Raw genomic sequence first — 21069 nt, 5'->3', positions numbered from 1 at the left:
GGATCTAAAAATGAACCTGGTTCTGAAAGCGAAAGCTTGGCTGTGCCTATTTCAGACTTCTCATCATATTTGACATAACTGCAGATGAAATTATTTTGATAAGTTCAAATTCACAACCTTTTTATTATCTGATGCATTTATGTTAGTTTTTATGAGAAAAATATAATTGTTAAAGACTTTTTAACATTACTATGTCATACAGATTTCCTATTGTGCGTATGTTTGTGTAGAATTACTGATAAAATGCTTAAACCTAAGATTTTCATTTTATTCAGTCAGAACACCTTGTCAGTTCAATACAACACCCATATTTCTTTCTAGCCTATAATTGGCTCCCAAGTGATGTGATGGTATTGCAGTCTTTGCCCGTACCAAGCAATAGCCTAATATATATTATTTATATCCATCATTAAGAGAGGTCTTATAATGAGAAAAGGGCATGAATGCACAATGTCTGATCTCTACTCAATACTCAGACTCCCTCTTGCCAATTCCCCGCGGAACACAGAGGTGACCATTAACTTTCATTAAATGCTCTATTAAGAATCCCTGCCTCCCTCTCGATTTCCCACTCTTCCTTTCTACATTTCTTGCCTTGCTTTGGTATCGTGCTGGCTCTAACTGACAAAGACTGAATCATTACTGATGAAAAACACTCGTGCTGTTTGCTGCCTGCGAGTGCTGCGTTACTGGAGGCAGGGCTGGGACACCGGTAGCCAGCAAAAAATCAGAATCTGATTGCTAATTAGAGAGGAGCTGCAGTCTGCAGACACACTACAAAAAATGACTGGTGTAGAAAAATAATGATAATGTTGCTGCTGTTTATTTTTATTGTATAAAGCATAAAATAGGATTACCAATATTCATGAAATTGTAATTACTTATTGTTATGCTTTGAACTGAGCCTTAACTGCACAATCTAGTAGACGTGTTATGGTTTAAAGAGCATATTATATCCAGTAGCTAAATACATTGTAGTTATCACTAATATGACACTTTCAGGTCACCACTACTTTATTCTGTATGAGTATTTATACAAACGCATTGGCATGATTATTGTCATTTCTCTATAGCCTCATATCAAACAGATTTTTGACAAGTTCATGTTACAGGATATTTGCTGTGTTCAGGTTTCTGGAAATTAAACTTAATACTTTAACAGAGTTTTATAATGCAAATTAAAAGTTGCTACTCCCATTTTAATCATAAATGCTTTTGAAATGTTAAAGTTTCCGCATCCCTAACACTCTCCCCCTGGGGTGAGGGGGTGAGGGGGGGACTTGGAATGATCTATTCTAAAGCAAGCATAAGCAAAAAAGGCTAAATTTGTCAATGTTTTATTCGCCTTCTCTCCATTAGTTTTTAGACATCTTCTTAACAAAGCCATTGCAAAATACCTGCCATGGCATGCTGGTGAGTCTAAAAAAGTGTGTAGTCACACAGGAAGATCATTACACACTTCCATGCTTTCATTCTCCTCTATAAGATGACAGAGTCCTTCTGCTTTGCCTCGGCTGCTCTCTCTCTCTCTCTCTCTCTCTCTCTCTGATATACAGTTTTTTTTTTCCCCACTTTGATCAGTCACCATCTTTTACTTTCCATTTTCTCCTTATTTGTCTTCATCTCCTTTCCATCTCATTTTAAATCCTCTCCTTTTGTGCTAGCAGTATCAAGTCATCTATTATGTCCTTTTCATATCACTGTCCATCAGCTTCACTCAGCTCTACCTTACCAGACATCAGGTGTAGAAGTCAGCATATGCGGCACTTCCGTGCTCCGGAATTGATGATGTCTTTAGCTGAACATTTCCAGGGAGCTGAAATGGCGCGCTGCTAGTCACACATCAGCTATGATGTGTCTCTATTTATGCAAATTGCATTGTATTTATCTATTTATTTATTCATTTAGTATTGTTTTTCATAAAATAGAAAAAATAGAAAAACAATTTGAGGGCAAAGTTCTACTGAGGTAACACAGCTGACTAGAGTTACATCACAGCCCTGCTGGTGAAAAGCAATCCATGCCAATTTACAAAAATTCTTACATAAGACTTGTTCACTAATGCTTTTAACCTCTTTTTATTGTTTTTTATTTTTATCACATAGCTTCTTCCTCTGTCTACTTTTCCATCTGACACAGCCTACTTTATGTCACAAAGTTTTCCCTCTTCCCTTGTCTGGCCTTTCAATCTCTATGAACTGACAAAATATCAGTTTTTAAGTATGTTAAAGAAATGATGTCAGCTTAGTGATATGTTCACTATAATTTCAGTTTAAAACTGAAAGCACTTTCAACATGGCTGCAGCCAAATCAGGGTCGTTGTTTAGTTTTTTGAAGTTTTTCTTCACCAGTGTTGCATGTTGATGTGTTGACTCCAAACATAACCGCGTTATCACTGGAAGTGGACCAGAGTCGGTTTAAAGTGTAAATGCATTTAAAGCATGTCAATATTTTCTGCCACTGTGCTGAGGAGTGTTTTTTTTTTCTTTTTAACATGAAATTCACTTATAAAGTCAAAGGTCATGCCTAGCTTCCATAGTTAGCCACGCTGTTAGCATCAACAGTGACAGTGATTCAGTCATTCTGCCAGGCCTACACAACTCATCCATATGTGACAGCGACCATGTTTCTTATAGTCTATACAGGCTGGGATGAGAAGGAGACCAACAGCCAGACCTAAACAACCACAAACACAACCCCTCCTGTTAGCAACACAGGAAATAAGGACACACAGAACCAATACAGGACATCTGCTGAGTGCATTACGACCAGATTCCTGTCTGATATATTATGTGGACTTGGTCCACAGTATGACTGGAGACTGTTCTAAATGTACAGGTAGATCCAAAAAACATGGCAGGACTTTTACATTCTGAACCAGGATGTGATGGGCCGAGCAGTGAAGCAGTCAGGCACAGGTTGAAAGTTAGAAAAATAGGGTTTTTATTTTGACCCAAAAAAAAGAAAAAGTTGTTTTAACACAAATGAATAAATCAGGCCTATAAAAGAGGTCAGCTTAACAAAACTATAATCAAAGAACTTGTAACAGAAGTAACTCAAACAAAATGAAACAAACTGACCTAACAAATGACACACATGTGTAAACTTAAATAGTGGCTGATCAGCCCAAACAAAAACAGACAAAGGGGATGACACACAAAAACATGACTAAATGGACAGAAGAAAACTCTAAATTCCCCCTCCCATCTCTGCCACTGGTTCGGTCCAATAAGCTGGCTCCACCCCGTGGCCACCTGCTGGTTCACAGCCAAGGGACTGGAGCCACTGAAACTCAAGGAAAACAACAAATGAAAACCATAACATCACAACAAACTAAAATGCGCGCTCTTTCAGAATATTTGTGATGCTATGTGAAACGGATGTCTGATAAAAATATTGGTCTGCAAATTAAATACTGGTTAAACAAAAATAAATCTAAGTGTATGTAATGCATGTTATCACCCATGTGTGGCTGTAGACACAGCCATCACACAGGAATTGCCACCTCTGGTTTTCAGCCTTGCTACTTATGTGCAAAGATACCTCTTGATTCTCTGAATTTAATTGATGATGGACAATAAATTATGAAATTGCTAAACGACCTGGAATTATACATTGAGAAACATTCTTAAACTGTTGGACAATTTGCTCCCACAGTTGTTCACAAGATGGTGAACCTCGCCCCATCTTATTTGTGTTTCAGTGAGCCTTGCATGATGCACCTTTCATATCCAGTCATGATTGACTAGCTTCCAGGGAATCTGGGATTCTTTAGCATTCCCAAACTTTCCCGGTTCTTTGTTGTCTCTGTCCCAGCTTTTTGATCGTGTTTCAGGCAGCAAATTCTAACTAAATTAATATTTGTAAAAGAAAAAGTAAAAATGTTTTTCAGTTTAAACATGAAATATTTTGTATCTTTAGTTTTTTTCAGTTGAATTTAGATTAAATCATGGAAATCTGTTTTTACCATTTACACATCCTAATATTATTGGGATTGTATCATCAGGGGACGTAATTATCAGGGTTTTATAATGCATGAACATTATCTCTACACAGGCCAAGCAGAATAAAACAAATGTTTTTTTTTAACAGGGACAGTCCAGGTGAGGAACCACCTATCCTGCAATTTGGAGATATTTTTGGTTTGGAAAAGTGAAAATTCCATCCTTCATTTAGATGTGTGTGAAAATTTCACATAAAGATCAACGACATCTGAAAAACCTTTTCCATTTGAATAAAACAGCAGAGTTGACTTGGAAGATGTAAGAAAACTGCTAAACATCACTAGTTAAATATTTCTGATTCAACCTGGACGGCCGTCTCTATCCAGGTTTGTTGCGGTGCCTTTTTTCTTCAGGAATACAGGAAAAACGTGGCGTTTGATGTGAAGTGAATGAAAATGTTGATAATGACAGGTGTAAGGTTAGAGATCATGCCAACATCCCTGCTGTGCTGATGATAGTGCAGGATGAAGACAAATTATTGGCACAGCATGGATAAACTCAACATCTCAGCTCAGCCCGTCTTCACCTCTAAACGTTTGCAGACTTATGTGGCACAGAAGAGGCTGCAGAAACTGCTTGACACTTTACACTGCCTGATGTGTGTTGCTAATCTAGTTATTCGGCACATGATTTCTTCAGTTATTATCATGCAAATAGTTTTAGGCTCTGCTTTGGCAGGTCTTTATTACATGCCGTTCTCCCTCTCTGTCACTCCCAATCCTACACCAGGTGCAATGTGAAGTAGTGGAGGAAATTCAATTCAAGCCAACATGTTGTAATTCACCCTGTAGACAGGCATTTCTTCCCTTTCTTTTTCCAATAACATCAGATTACACACAAAGCCTCAGTTCTACCCCAGGTTCATCGTTTGTGCTCACATCAATATGAGCTAACAAGTCTCAGGGGACCAGTGGATCGCTCTTATCTTAAATAAATGAATATAAATGATAATCACCAGCATCACAATGAAAGCTGCCTTGAAAATAAATGGAAATGTCAGTGTGTCCTTTTCCTTTACAACTCATCTGCCTGATTTGTTCTAAAAACACTGAAAATGGGAAGAAGAAAAATCTCGGAGCAAACGTGCTGACATAGAGTATGTTAAAGCCTTCAGAAGCCATGTTTTATCAAAGAGCAGGGAGACCACACCAACCCCGCCATAAATTAGTATGAGGGTCTCAATTAATGAACATAGCTCCTTGCCTTCACAGATTTGTCAGAAAAAGATGACTGAAACTGTGGAAGAAAATTTCGCTCTTGATGTTTAAGAGGATGTCTTCAGTGTTCTTCTGAACCAGCTCGTTCTGGCCGTTAGAGAGGGTGCATGTTATGACACCTTCACGCGTGTTTTGTTCGGGCGCTCACCTGAGGGGTTTCGCTCAGATATTTCACATTCCTTGCCAGGGAGAACTGCTGGCTTTTTTCTGTATATTTTTCTCCTATGTTTGCATCACTTGTCTTCAGATGTGAACCATCTTTTTCTTATAATTGCCTGAGGCATACGAAATGAAAACAGAGATCGAGACCAAAAGTATTCTAACCATTCACTGCAGTGATTTCATCCTCACAGAACAGACTATAAAAGGAGCGCAGTAAGATAAGCGAAACTGCCCGTGCAGTTGATTTTTCTCCACATCAGTGCAGAAGACATTAACATGTTACTGTGGAACCAATGAATACCAAATAAAACGTGCCATATAAAAGGTGACACAAACTTTTGATAGGAAAGCTTTCATTAGAAATAACCTGTTGACAGAACTTTATACCCTCCAAAGCAAGGCTGCATCACAGCCTATATGCACTTGTTGGACTTGTAGAACAGACCTTATAGAATTGGAGAATATATCTGGGGATAGTTGTCAAATTATTATTTAGTAGCTGAATTAATATAAAGACCTACAGCAAATCCATAAATGAGTCACATAGCAGTTGGAGAACCTGCATGGCACACTGATGAATACATGTTGCAGGGAAATGATAGCTTCAGTGTCAGCACCAAACTGTAATGAGCAATGCAACTCCTACACATACAAGCAGTGTTGCCAAGTCTGCTTGTTAGATGCGACTTTGGGCCATTTTTCTCTGTAAATTTGCCAGGAAATCTCATCAGTCTCAGATTGAAGGATATATACATGTATACATACATACATACATACATACATACATACATATATATATATATATATATATATATATATATATATATATATATATATATATATATATATATATATATATATATATATATATATATGTATATATGACTTTTAAAATAACAGAAAACAAAAAATGGCCTCTGCAAAAGTTTGGGCACCCTGCATAGTTAGTACCTTCTATTCCCCCATTTGGCAAGTATGACAGCTTGTAAACACTTTTCATAGCCAGCCAATAGTCTTTCGAATCTTCTTTGAGGTATCTTCACCCATTCTTCCTTGCAAAAGTCTTCCAGATCTATGAGATTTTGGGCCATCTGTGACGCACTGCTCTTTTATGGTCTATCCATAGACTTTCAATTATGTTGAGCTCAGGAGATTGTGAAGGTCATGGCAAAACCTTCAGTTCATGCCTCCTGATGTAATCCACCCTGGATTTTGAAGTGTTTTTAGGATCACTATCCTCTCTTTAACTGCAGCTTTTTCACAGATGGCATTAGGTTAGCATCCAAAATTTGCTCAAATCCCATTGAATCCATTTTTCCTTCTACTCGGGACATGTTCCCTGTGCCACTGGCTGCCATACAACCCCAAAGCACGATTGATCCACCCCCATGCCGACCAAAAAGTTCAATTTTAACCTCATTAATCCACAGAACTTGTTTCCAAAAAGCATCAGGCTTGTCTATATGTTCCTTTGCAAACTTCAAATGCAGATTTTTGTGGTAAGGACGTAAAAAAGGGTTTCCTTCTGATAACTCTTCCATGAAGGCCATATATGTACAAGTACCTCTTTATAGTGGAAAAGTGCACCATAACTCCAGTATCAGCCAGATCTTCCTGGAGGGATTGTGCAGTCAAACTTGGGTTTTGACTTGCTTTTCTTACAATCTTGCGAGCTGTTCTGTCTGATATTTTTCTTGGTCTTCCAGATCTTGCTTTAACTTCCACTGTTCCCAATGAATTCTTGATTACATTTGGAACAGAGGATATTAGCATCTGAAAACGCTTTGCTATTTTCTTACACCCTTCTCCTGCTTTGTGAGCATGAACTATTTTCACTTTCAGTGTTCTTGACAACTGCTTAGAGGAACCCATGGTGCCGATTGCTGAGGCGAGGTCAGATGAGTCTGGGCATTTAAAACCTTTGAGATTGACATCACCTCTTTCCAGAAAATAACTGTAAACAATCCAGGACACTGTCAGGTATCTTTGTCAAAATGCGGGCGTACAAGGTACTAACTCTGCAGGGTGCCCAAACTTTTACAGACGCCATATTTTGTTTTCTGTTATTTTGAAGGTTTAAATGATGGAAATAGGATGTAACTTTTTTTTTGACATGTTATAAGAATGTTTAAACTGTACTTTGATGCCTTTTCAAGATTTTCCATCTTTTTAAAGCTCCTTATTTGCACATTAAAATAATTTTTTACCAGGGGTTCCCAAACTTTGGAGCCCCACTGTATATAAAATTTATCTTACAAAATCTGGCAATCCTACACAGAAGGCAATTAAAGCTCAGATTCTTTGATCAAATCACTCAGATTTAATCATTTATTAACCAACTTAGGCTTATGGGATTTTATAAGTTGACACTGTCCTTTTACAGTGGGTCTTTGTCCAGTTGTTTGATGCGTTGGAAGGTTTAGATGACAACATCCACCCTGCTTTACACAATCTGCAGTGACATTGCAACTGCACCACAGTTTGCTTTCATCAAACTAAACCTGTCAAGTGTGAAGACAACCTAAAATGTGCATCAAAATAAAATGGATAGACTTCAGTGCTTTACATCTATCTTGTATACAAAGTATAAGTGGAAATGCTAAAGAACATTGTTCTGCATGTGCAGCCTTTGGTGAGTGTCTGGACCAACCATCATTGCCTGTAGGAAAGTATATTTCAAATGTCTGGCAAATATCTGCTTTCTAGGCTGCAAAACTCATAAATCAGCTAGATCAGGGGAGCTCAGGTCTGAAGTTACCTTCTGTTTACTTGAGAGAGAGTATGTGGGATCACTTTGTTTACCCTTAGCTGGTCTGCCTTTGAACCACTGAATTACACTGCATCCCAAACAGCTAAAAGCTGCTTTGCTATTGCTCATCTTCATCCACCCTGTACAGAATGGAGGCAGAAAGAATTGTATCCATGTAAAATGCTCTTATTATTGTCACTTAAATGTAAGAGATGCTTTTCAAACACTATCATGAACCATCTAATGTAGGGCTACTCAATTACGAAGGCCGCAGCCTCGCAGGCTTTCAATGTCTCCTCGCTCCAACACACCTGACATGATCGTTTTATCAACGGCTGTCTATGATTAATTGAAGGCACAGAGGCCTGTCCATCCATAAACTTTTTATTAAAACTGAAAAGACTAAGATTGAAGTTAATAATCAATTGTTGATCAACTGGTTTCGATCAGCTGGCTTTGACAACAACTGTTAACTTTTCAATTAACATCTTTGAATGTTTTCAGCACTCAGCTGAAAGGATGGAAACTTTGTTTCTTTTGGCCCTGTCGTGGAGACTGCCCGAGAGTGGAGCCTACACTGGAACTGTCCCACCATGGAGCCTCTGCAGCCAGACTCTCTTAAAGAGAGGAGAGTGGGACTGACCTTCATTAGCTGGAAAAGCCCTGCCAAAAAAAGGATGCAAGACAAATCCTAAAGGAACCTTCATAAATGAGCGCCACATTTCAATCTGCCACAGTTCAAAGGCGGAGTCATCTTTATCAAAATATCCATTAAAAGAAGTTGGATTTTATTTTAAATTGCAGACATCTCAAGGATTATAGAATCTTCATTCATACAGTGGCTTGCAAAAGTATTTATACTGCTTGAACTTCCACTGCTAACGAGCACCTGGGATTCTGCATATGTCAAACTAAAACTGAACCTTGGACAGCAGATTTCACAGCCAGTGTGTGTGTTATCCTCTTGCCTACCATTCCTTTAGTATGAAGTAAATAACAGAGTTATTATTTTGTTTAGGTGGGTTTGTTAAGATATTGACATCCGCCACAAAAAGAAGAAATCAAAGCTGTGGGCGAACTCCAAATCTGAAATCCTTTTCCTCCGAAAGCATAATGCAGTAAAACACGTCTATCTTTCCTCACCTCCCTTTGTACACCCAAACCTGTCCGTCATATTGTGTCAATTTGTCCTGCTTTTGTTGAAAAGTGAAACATATTCAATGTCACCTGTTTCCAGTTTTGCACAAGTGTACCTCATTAGCAGCCAGCTTCAAAAGAAAGCGATGCTGAATCACCTCCCACCCCCGTTCCATCCCTTCAAGGAAAATCAAGGTGTTGTCTACTGATGTCTTCTTTTCCCATCACTTTATTGCACGATGACAGTAACATCTTTGACTTTGTCACATTCTCTCGATCGTAATAAAGATTTTCTTTCAGATTTCATTGCTTCATTTTAAAGAGCTTGGTTGCTGAAGACTAATGATGAAGCCCCTACATCCTGTTGTGCTATGAGATTATTTAGTGAATGAATGTAACAGGATCCAATGAGGGGCATATATTCTCATTGGCTTTAATAGGAAACATTATCTAATTAACTTTAAGTGTCCTTGGTTGAAGGTGCAACAGTATGTGCAGGGCTAATTAATTAATAATCACTATATCATTGTTATATCAGCTGTGTTAACTGCTACAGCCTGCATGAGCAAATGGGGTCTATTAGCCTCTGTCCACCCCCAGTGGTGACACTGCTGCAAGTGTTTTACAAAATAAAGACCTGTCATATAATCCCTGTTGATTCCTGTCACTGAAGCTGATGCTGCTAATTGCTCCTGTAAACTTCTCACAAGGAGGCTGCTTGTAGCCATGTCTGATTCATCCTGCATATTATTGCTTTGATACCACAAATGTAGAGATAATATGAAGGTACCAGTTCTCTGCAGCCAAACAAGGCAACTAAAACAGAATAAAACAAACAAAAAAACAAGCAAACTGCTCTTCAACACCTCCCTATAAAGTTAAAAGTGATGTATTGGATACAACGCTTACATAGAAGTTGTGATCATTACCATTAGTGATATGTAATTTTCTTTTTTTAATCTTTGGTAAACTCTTTGAGCATCTAGTCTAAAATACCATACCAAGGCTTATCCTTATGTAATGTTGTTTAGTCCAACGTGTCCAAGTTTACTGTCATCTGTAAATCTGTAAATCATATGGTTCCAAATATCCATATGTATGCATCATTTTTATGTCATTTTCACATGTGGTGTTTTAAACATCCAAAAGATAGTCTCTATGATCACATTTTATTCTTATACTTGAGGCCTTTATTGTGCTGTAGTGTCTAAGAAGCTGCTGCAGCAGGGGGATGTGGTAGTTGCTTGTTTTCCCTGCGTTGCAGTGTTCTCAAGTGAAATGGGAGCGTCACATTTCCTGTATGGTGTGTTTAACACGCCTTGCATTCACTAACACCACCACTCAGGACTATCCTTCAGGACTCTGTTTGCCGTTCCCTCACCACGCTTTAGCTGACAGACAAAGATGCCTTGAAGATTTTTTGCCTGTCCAAAAACAAAGAAAAGGAAGACAGAGAGCACAAAACCCATTTTTCCCCCATTTTCTCTGCACAATTACACAGATAAAGCTCGGAGAATTGGGTTTCTCTTTCTTTGAAATCCAGGCTGAAATGGTGTTAAAAGAGAGCAAAGAGATTGTGAAAAATGGCTTATTGTTGCCATTTCTTTTGTTTGATTTGCAAAGCTTTGTGTACGACTGCTCAACACTGAAAAACACACACAGTATAAGTAAGGGTGTGTGTCTGTGTGTGTGTGTGTGTGCAAAGCTACAAGGGGGAGAACAACTGTGCTATTGAGTTTTGTAGTATGTGTTTATGTATTTGTCAAGAGACCTCTTCCACCACTGTAGGACGTGATGCTTTGCTCTGGTGTTTACAGTGTGTGAGTTGCACATGATATGTTGGCAGGGGGGTTGTCACGGTAGAAACCCAAAGAAATGTCTGAATGCCCAATTAGACGAGGGAATTGACTAGAAAGACATTCTCTTCATCCCTCTAAGGTCCTCTGAAGCTAGATTTACAATTCTTTCCACTAACATTGAAAAGACTCAATCTCCATCCCCTGCAGGCATGAGCAGCTCAGCCAAAGAATAAAAACTCCTGGAAATAAGGCAATTTTAGACACACAAGCTCACATGTTAATAACATATAGTACTACCCAGCTGCATAATCCATACTGTTGGTTGGACACTGAAGAGCTCCCTTCTGTTTCTGGTTGTGAAGAAAAAAAGCACCCAGTGAAGCATCTATCAGAACTACTTGTGCAGCAGAGTTATACAGCTGAAGGTCATGGCTAGTTAATAGCAGTTTTTGAGAAAAATTTGCAACCACTTAATATAGAAAAATAGTTGCATAAAACCATGGTGCTTGTTTCAAAGAGAGAAGACGTGATTCATTCTTACTATATATATATATATATATATATATATATATATATAGTGTATTATACCATAGAATTTGTCAAACTAATTGCAGTGTATCGTAGTATTATTATTGTATCCACCAAGTATCAGATTGTGTAAAACGTGGTTTTGAGCAAACTTTTGTTCATAATAATATTATAATATTTATAATAATTTATAATGATTTTTCGGTTTGTTGTAATGTGATGTAAAAGGTCTCAGAAACTCCACATATCAAATATGATGTGTAAATTAAAGGGTTAATGTTTCTACTGTTTCCTGTCTGAATTGGTTGACAGACATTGCCATATCAACACTTCAACACATTCTCTTGCCTAAGGACAGTGTAATTTCCCTTTAAATGAGTGGGGTAATGTGCACATGTGATGTTAATAGACCTGAAGTTTCGGACGTGAAAGACATCTAGACGACATCTTAAAGGTCAACTGCCATCAGAGATAAAAATTTGACATTTATATGTATGAAACATTGCTTGTCATATTTCACATGCTATGAAGCTTAATAGCTTTCATAATAACATTTGTTTGTGTAATTCATTAGTAAGACAATGTTTCTGGACACTAAACTATCAGTGCTTAAGATATGGCGGACTTAGTAGTCAATGGGTTTCTAAATCCAGAATCCATCAACTGGTAGTTATCATCCCTTCTTTTGATTCTGCAGCTTCTGTTGCTTTTTGCAAAGTGCAAAGAAAAAAAAACATTAAAGACCAGAGTAAGCTGGTCAGTGCCAGGCCTTAGTTTGCTTTTTTTTAATTCCTTGCAGCCTTCAGCAAGCCAAAGCGCCTACCCTGACATCTGACTTGTTATACACACCAACCCTCAAACAGAGTCAAATCTGGGACACGACACAAGCAATATCGATGTAAAACATACAGAGGTGATCTTTGAAAGACCTGGATGACTGTACAGCCTTCTTCCACCAAAATACACCTTGCTCTTTACTTTCTTTTTTATTACAGAATGACAATTTGGCCTATGAGGCAAGCTGTCTCTCTGCTTCATTTAAAGCAACAATTATCTCGACTACCAATTCCAGTTTACCGGCAGGTCTGAGACACCTGTAAAGCCCTGAGAGCTGCAAAACCTTTGGCTATCATTTCAAAATTATTCCAAGGGCAGGGCACTGTAAGACAAATAAACAACAGGACTGGCTGATGGAGCCAATAATAACTCTTCTTTTTTCTGTCTCATCTGCAAAAGCGTAATTGTTTAGTTTTAAAAGCTGAAGACTACAAGTAGATAATGTTCTCAGAGAGCAACAGAAAAGCCAACTGATAACCCAAGACTTGTGATTTCCCTTCAAATGTTCCTTGTTTTTTCTGGATGTTTCTGCAGTGCAGAAGGAATATAAATAAGTCACCTTTCAGGTCCAGGTTGCGGGCTCCATTGGAGTGCTGAGTGACGGTGCGTGAGTCGATCTTCAGCGTATGTACGTTGTTGGCATCCCGGGACACCACCACATTGTGCCACTGGTTGTCATTGAGCGGCTTGTCTGAGTTTCCCTTCATCAGTGACGGGCCGTTGCCGAGGTCAAACACATAGTGGACATAGCTGTGAAGACAGAAATCTGCATCAGAAGTTTGCTTTTTTGTCAATTATTATTTAATTAAGAGCATCGGTTAAGTGATGCTTGGTTACGGTCACAAGCATTTCTCCACAAAACGGGATTTCTGTGAGAATTTAAAGGAAATAAGTAATCATGGGCATGTAAATGTGTAAATATATAAAACTTTTCATCTAAAAGCCCTGTTATCCTGTAGGCAGAGGGGGAGGCACAGTTCCTCAGCTTGGACAAATGTGGTTGTTTGTGTGTTTTGGATTAGGACTATTCTGACTGTTTTGTTCAAGGTATGTTTTTTCTGTCTTGATAACAACTCTTTTATGCTGCTGATTGTCTTTGTGAGGCAGAACAAGCACAGGCTTTGTGCACTGAAACAGTGCTGAAACCAGAGCACAAAAGAAAAAGAAAGAAAAAATACACAAGAAAAAGGATTTTTTTGAGCAACTTTTAAGATGACACAGTTCCCAAAACTAACCATTTTTTTTTCCAGAGTATGCTTGTTTTTCCTGTTTTTATACATACAAAAAAAATCTCAGATGAATGTGTTGTGCTAACAATTAGGCTTAAGCATTCATCATCATCACCATCCAACTACCCTAAAGGCAACATATAAAATTAACACAAAAAGTGAGGAAATTTGTCCTTGGTGGATTTCTTCTTTGTAGTTGCAATGGTTTTTGGTAATAAACCATATATTGCTGAAAAGCCTGGTTCTGTGTAAGGCAATAAATGTGCTGGCTGAGCAGCAGAGTTGAGTGTGTGGGTTTGCGCCCATTGAAATCTTGCCAAATCCTTTCTGTCAGTGCAAAACGACAGATTCTGCTGTTAATTGCCTTTCACCATCAGCCTGGAGTCAAGATTCTGCCTACAACTTCTGGCATTGTAAGGTCAAAGTGTGACAGGGTAACATATTCTGATGAAAGAAGTGTGATGGCGGGAAGAAGAAGAGTCATCATTGTAGGGAATCTCAGTGCTAAGATATGAGATCCTGCCACCAGTGGCAATCTCCATAGTCTGGCTCTAAACCCTGCCCTCAAAGATGACAACGTGGCCCCCAAGGAACAGGGTTTATCAGACAATGAGGACGCTTGGAGTCCTGACCCATTAAACACCCGCAGGACAACTTGGTGATCCTGTTTGTACCAAAGAGACCAACACAATCACATAGTCGGACTTGTGACAGATGCTGGTTGAAGGATGGAATGTCACTCCAGAGAAGTGTGTGACCAAGCTGGTGATGTATATGAGGAGGCAGTCAAGAATTTTGTAGCAGCATGTAATTCTTCCACATGCTGCTGAGGCCGCTGTCTGTTAAACAAACAAATTGTTAAATTGCCAATATGTGTTTTTTTTCAGAATTTAATCATCCAGTCCAAAAAATGGCACCTAATAACCAATGGCAGAATAATCTGTTGGGCATGGGCAGAAAAGTTTTGGCAAGTTTTTTAATGGACACAGCTTAGAAACTCAACTCTGCTGCTAAGGCAAAAACCGCACTCTCCTTGCTAGTGCAGATCCTTGTTAAAGGGAAATACAACAAAGGGATGATCCACCACACAATAATTTCTTTAATTTCTGTGCTTAGTTCATCATGTAAAGCTAGGAGCTGAGCTTTTAACATGATCAACTGGGTTACAATTACTGATAAATACTAAATACACTTACATTCAGTTTTCTCTGACTCATTGCAGCTTTAAGTGACTCACTGATCTTTAAAAAGTGAGTAAAAATGAAAATCTGTGTTTGGTTTCATGCTGTTGCAAGAACACACACTGTTTAAACACAGTGGTAGGCTACTGGGAAAACAGAGATGACTTGACAGCATTAAACCAAAGGCAGCACTTATTGAATTCATTAATAGAGAAATATGCTCTCCTTTAATGTCAATAAAGGCAAGGGCCAATCACAAAGTGGTAAAGCAAGAGCATTTAGTGTGTGAACAAGCCTTTCCTCTTCCTTTTTTCAGCTATTAAACAGAAAAGAGACTTACCCCTTTACCAGCTCCACAACGATGAAGTCGCTCCCGTCTCCGGAGTTGAAGAGCATCAGACCATCAGGTGTGGTGGTTTTAAACTGAAAGAATAGGTGCATGGAGGCGTAAGCTTGTAATGTGGCCAGCGCTAGGTAGCTGCCTTTCGTTCGAAACGTCACCGGATCTGCTATGATGTGACGCATGCCAAAGCGTGCATTCAGCTCGCAGTAAGAGATGTCCCCGTTTTTACACTGGTCGAGGTATGGCACGCCGTTGAAGTTCAGGCTCTGGAGATGGCCGATGAAGTTTGAGGGCACCACAGAGATAAAGCGGCGCTCTGTCATGATGCCCGTCTCAATGTTGTGGAACTCAAGCCGTGTGTGGGCACCAGTCATCTGGCCTGAAAACAAAATGATAAGGAACATTACCAAAGCTGGAACTAGTCCATCCATGAAATAATTTTGAATTTAACACCGTCATAGGTACTGTTGTCAAGGTTTGATGTTTATTATGTTACTTGTTTTTGTAGGGTTTGAAGAGTTTGATTGGGTTTTGTAGGGTTCAAGGTTGTATTGCACACATTCATGTAATAATTGGAGTAATTTTCACAAAGCATCATTTAAAAAATCTCATTTGCTATATGCATTTAAGAGTTTACACTCACCACTGTTTTATACATAGCAATTAAATGACTTGGTAACATGAATATCGAATTATCTAGTTACACAGCAGCAACCCAGTGCTTTTAATCATGTCAACATGGTCAAGACAATTTGTTTAACCTGAACATCAGAATGAGGACAAAAGATGTACAAGTGACTTTAAACATGGATTGGTTGTTGGTGCCAGACAAACTGCTGGTATACTGGAATTTTTCCACACAACCATTTTGCGGGTTGGAAGGAACTGGTCTGTAAAACAGAAAATATCCAATGAGTGGCATTTATCTGGATAACTGATTGATGTCGGAGCTCACGGGGGAATCAGCATAATTGTTTGAAATAAAAGATACAAAAAGAAACTTAAAAAAAAAAAGAAAAAAAAATCTATGGTGAAAAGGATCACTGAATGGCCAACTCGTCCATCTTTCGAGCAGATACTGTAAAGCAGCAGGAGATAACATGAAGAGCCACTTCTGTCAGCTAAAAACAGAAAACTGATGCTAAAAACTGAGATTCCTAAAAAGATTCCAATCCTAATGTCATGGAACGGGAGATTCTCTTGGTGATGAGGTGGAACGGGAGTTTCTCTTGGTGATGAGGTGGAACGGGAGTTTCTCTTGGTGATGAGGTGGAACGGGAGTTTCTCTTGGTGATGAGGTGGAACGGGAGTTTCTCTTGGTGATGAGGTGGAACGGGAGTTTCTCTTGGTGATGAGGTGGAACGGGAGTTTCTCTTGGTGATGAGGTGGAACGGGAGATTCTCGTGGTGATGTGATAGAAAGCAGGGCTGGGCGATATATCGAATATACTCGAAATATCGTGGCTAGTCCCCTGTGCGATATAGAAAATGCCTATATTTGTCATATTCGAGTATCCTGTTGTCACGCAGTTGTTTTTAGTTGTGGGCGGGGTTTCCTCCCTCCTCCTCGACTCTGCACCGCTTTGCACAGAGAGTTAAAGCAAGTGCACCTTGTTACGTACATAACGTGAGCTACGTGCTACGTCATGAGAGGCAGCGTGGAGCCACTGTTGCCCACTTGACGACATTCTCGCTAAATCTGGCGACTTTTTTTGTGAAAAGCGACTAGCGACAAATCTAGTGACTTTTACTGGAGTTATTGGAGACTTTCCTGGTGTTTTGGCGACTGACTTTAAAGCGCATATTGTAAAGTTATTGTCAGAACGAGAGTCTCTCCCCGTCCTAAAGCACTCAGTCGCTCCGGCTGCAGCTGCAGCCAGTCAGAGGAGCACAATGAACAATGAACAGCCAAATCCGCCACTGATCCCGCTCTAGATTACAGAGTGGGACGTCAATTTTTCACGCCACGCAAAAATAATTCATTCTATTTGATTACATTCACAACCTCTGTCACTTACTCACCTCATCCACTGTGTGTGTGACACAAGCATATTTATCTAGCTCGTCATGTCTCTAGAAAGTACAGAAAGGAGTGGGAATCAAACCCTGAATTAAAAGCTGTCAATACGAGGACATTCTACCTGTATTATAAGACTGATTTCTATGCTAAATGCTGCGATTAAAAAAAATACACGACAACTCAAAAACGTATCCATAAAGCAAAGTCTTATAATAGTTCAACCCAAAGCAAGCTAAAACTAAAAAAAAAAAAAAAGACTTAACTAAAAGTAAGAAAACTACACAAATAAAAAAACATAAATGTATCTCCGTCAAAGTGTCTTTTTTGGGTCACTGTGCCAGTACCAAGCCCAGATAAAGGAGGAGGGTTGGACATGCAGCTAGCTATTCCACAAAACATAACAATACTTTGGTTAAATTTAATATTTGATAATCTAACATTTAATAAAGCAGGACAAAGCGGATTTATACAATGTGGTTTTAATGGTATTCAAAATAATTTTTCAAAGGGATAGACCGTTTCAGTGGCAAAAAAAGAAAAGAATATAAGAAAAATAGTACAGGATCAATCATCTGGCGGTGGTTTGGATACCGGAAAGAGGATGTTGACCAAACAACGGTCGTATGCAAAGTATGTCGCAAAAGTGTCGCCACAAAAGGTAGTAGTACCACAAATTTATTTTATCATTTGAAAAGTCACTCCCTAGAGCACGTGTTTTCATATGTTGCATTTATTACATCATGCAAAGTCACTTTATTTGTTTTAAAATGACATGTTTCTGCCACTGCTTTAACTGTTCAATAAATACGGTTTTGATCAGTTTGCTTCGTTACAATTTCATCCTTTTGGCATGAATGTTTAAAATCAGCATATCTTAATGCAGTATGAACAATTATGTTTTTTTTTCTTAAAGTTTTATTCATATTTCAAGCTTTACATTAAATACAATCTTTACATATTCTTAATGTAGAAAGCTACATATTGTTTTAGCAAGCAAAACAAACAAAAAATAATCGTAAACAAAATAAATAAACAAACAAAACGTCTCAGCAAGCTGGTACCTCAAATCAGTGTACTGTTACAAGGAAGGAAATGTCTAATTGTTTTTTTCTATTTGCCTATAATTATTTTAATGAGTACAGAAAAATACAAATAATAACCCCCAACAACAACGACTCTCAAATGCTACAGTGTCAAATTCAAATAAATTGTCACAGGATTCCACCTCTTCTTAAACAAATCAGTGGTAAGGTTTAGGTTTGCTGTTATTTTTTCCATTGTATAGACCCTCAGAATTCTTTCCTTCCACTGATTTATTGTTGGAGGAAGTGGTTTATACCAGGATAAAGTTATCAATTTTTTTTGCTACCAAGACAAGAATTTTCAAAAGATATTCTTTATCCTTATTTAAAAAATTAACAGGAAGCACCCCAAAGATAAAAATCAGTGGGTCAAATTCAATGTGAGTATGTAGTATTTTGTAAGTTCTCCCCTAATTCCCTCCCAGAATGACTTAAGTTTCGGACAATCCCAAAAAATGTGTGTGTGATCTCCAATTTGCCCACTATTTCCCCAGCATAAATTTGTTTTAGTTTTGTCAAACTTAGAGATAATAAATGGGGGTTTAAAATATCTAATGTTCACTTTCCAATTAAACTCTTTCCATGTTGGACTGCTAGTCAGTTTGTGCCCATTTTCACATAATTTTTCCCATTCTTGGTCTTCAATCACAACATTCATTTCTAGTTCCCACTTCTCCCTTACCTGAAGAGTACTCCCCTATATATTCAGATGTAAGCATTTGTAAAGATTTGACACAACCTTGTCACATTTATCTTCTTTTATGTTCCTTATGAAAAACCTTTCCAAGTCAGTGGCTTGTGTTTGAAGAAGTGACCATTCTTTGTGTGACATCAAATAACTCCTCAACTGCAGAAATCTATAAAAATCAGAAGAAATCAAACCGTATTTCTCCTGAATCTGACTAAAGGATTTTAAATGATCTCCCTCAAACAAGTCATCTATAACCATAAGACCCTTCTTCTCCGAGTCATGAAACCGTGAATCCAATTGACCAGGCAAAAAATCTATAATGTGAGAAATTTTCATAGCCCTGGAGATGGACTGGGGAGTGTTTATCTGTTTTCTAATACTACTTAAAACTTTTTGAGTACATTTCATCCAGGTGTTTGTAGTTTTATATTTGGTCCATAATTCTGTTGAGCAAAACACATAAGCCTGCTGTGAAAATCTGGGGCATGAACTTTGCTCCAAAGTTAATCATGTAGTCTCTTTATTCTGTTTCATCCATTCCACTACTCCACGTAATTGAGCTGCCCAATAGTATAGTTTCAAATTTAGTAGATTAAGACTTCCACATGCTTTGCTACTGGTTAGCTGGGAAAATTTGATTCTAGGCTTTTTTTGTTGCCAAATAAAAACAGAAATCATTTTATGTATCTTTTTAAAATTGACAGCTGGAATCCAGATAGGAAGGGATAAAAACAGATACAGAAACCTGGGAAGAACATTCATTCTAATGGTTTCAGTTCTACCGAAAAAAAGAAAGTGGCAATATTTCCCACCTCTGTAAGTCTTTTTGAATTTGATCAATCAATTTCCTGTAATTTGCTTTATATAGTTGAGAGACATCTGAGGTAATAGTAGTTCCTAAATATTGAAACCTGTTGGGAGACCAATTAAATTTGACCCTTCTTGACTCATTAACTTTGTATCCTGAAACATCACTGAAATCCTTTAAACAATTTAAAAGTGCAGGGACAGATATCATTGGATCTCTAATATACAAAATGACATCGTCAGCGTACAATGATAACTTATGGGTCCTAAATTTATCCGATATACCTAAAATCGAGGGATCATTCCTTATTAATTCTGCTAAGGGTTCTATGCTAATAGCAAATAAAATTGGTGACAAACAACACCCTTGGCGTGTTCCTCTTTTTTTTAGAGGAAAGGGTTCAGATATATGACCATTAACCCATACTCTTGAGGAAGGATTTGTATACAATACTTCAAACCACTCAATAAAGCTTTTATCAAAACCCATTTCCATCAAAACATGTTTCACGAATGTCCAGTCCACCCTATCAAATGCCTTCTCAGCATCAAGGCTGAGAAGCATTGCCGGGTTGGGACCCTCTTGAGCTGTTGTAATTATATTCAGTGTATGTCTTACATTATTTATTCCTAGTCTTTTCGGTATAAATCCCGTCTGATCGGGGTTGATGAGTTTATTAATAATCTTTTGAAGTCGTCTAGCCAAAATGGCAGTCAGTATTTTAACATCATTGCAAAGTAAACTTATAGGCCTATATGAGGCACATTGTGTAGGATCTTTTCCTTCCTTATGGATCACAGAAATAATTACATCGGCCCATGTCTTCACTGGTTATTTGGCACTTAGAGCGTAATTAAACACTCTGTGTAGAAGAGGGATGAGTTCTGTCTGGAAACATTTATAAAATTCCCCGGGAAACCCATCTACACCAGGTGATTTATTATTCTTGAGCTTTCCAATAGCAGATTTTATTTCTTCTTTTGTGATGGTCCCCACTATAGCTTTGGCCTCTGTCTCATCAAGTTTAGGAAGATTGATTTGTTTAAGAAATTGTGTAATTTTCTTTGTTTTATTTTGATTGGGTTCTGAATCATACAAATATTTATAATAATTAGAGAATGCATTGGTGATGGCTCTGGAGTGTGACATTGTCTTTTTGGATGTGGGACACGTAACCTTTTGGACAATTCGACTTGCCTGTGTTTTTCTCAATTGAAATGCAAGCAATCTACTTGCTTTATTTCCTTGTTCGTAATCTTTTAGGTTAGTAAAACATAATGCAC

The 21069-nt window shown here is 38.2% G+C and overlaps 1 protein-coding gene across 6 annotated transcripts in view; it reads right to left on the bottom strand.

The window, feature by feature from the left end:
- nrxn2b (neurexin 2b) overlaps positions 1 to 21069 on the bottom strand; it is a gene marked incomplete at its 5' end in the record, with an annotated part of 672833 nt that overhangs the window by 339893 nt on the left and 311871 nt on the right. For all 6 annotated transcript variants that reach the window (XM_079257326.1, XM_079257328.1, XM_079257327.1 and 3 more), the window contains 2 exons: positions 12993 to 13183; positions 15184 to 15565. In XM_079257326.1, coding sequence (XP_079113452.1) covers positions 12993 to 13183; positions 15184 to 15565 — 573 coding nt within the window. The remainder of the gene's footprint in view (positions 1 to 12992; positions 13184 to 15183; positions 15566 to 21069) is intronic.

This window comes from Telmatherina bonti (assembly GCF_933228915.1).
Source record: "Telmatherina bonti genome assembly, chromosome: 18".
Taxonomy (NCBI): domain Eukaryota; kingdom Metazoa; phylum Chordata; class Actinopteri; order Atheriniformes; family Telmatherinidae; genus Telmatherina; species Telmatherina bonti.
Note: the sequence above shows the minus strand (reverse complement) of the source record. Positions and strands in the feature narration are given on the sequence as shown.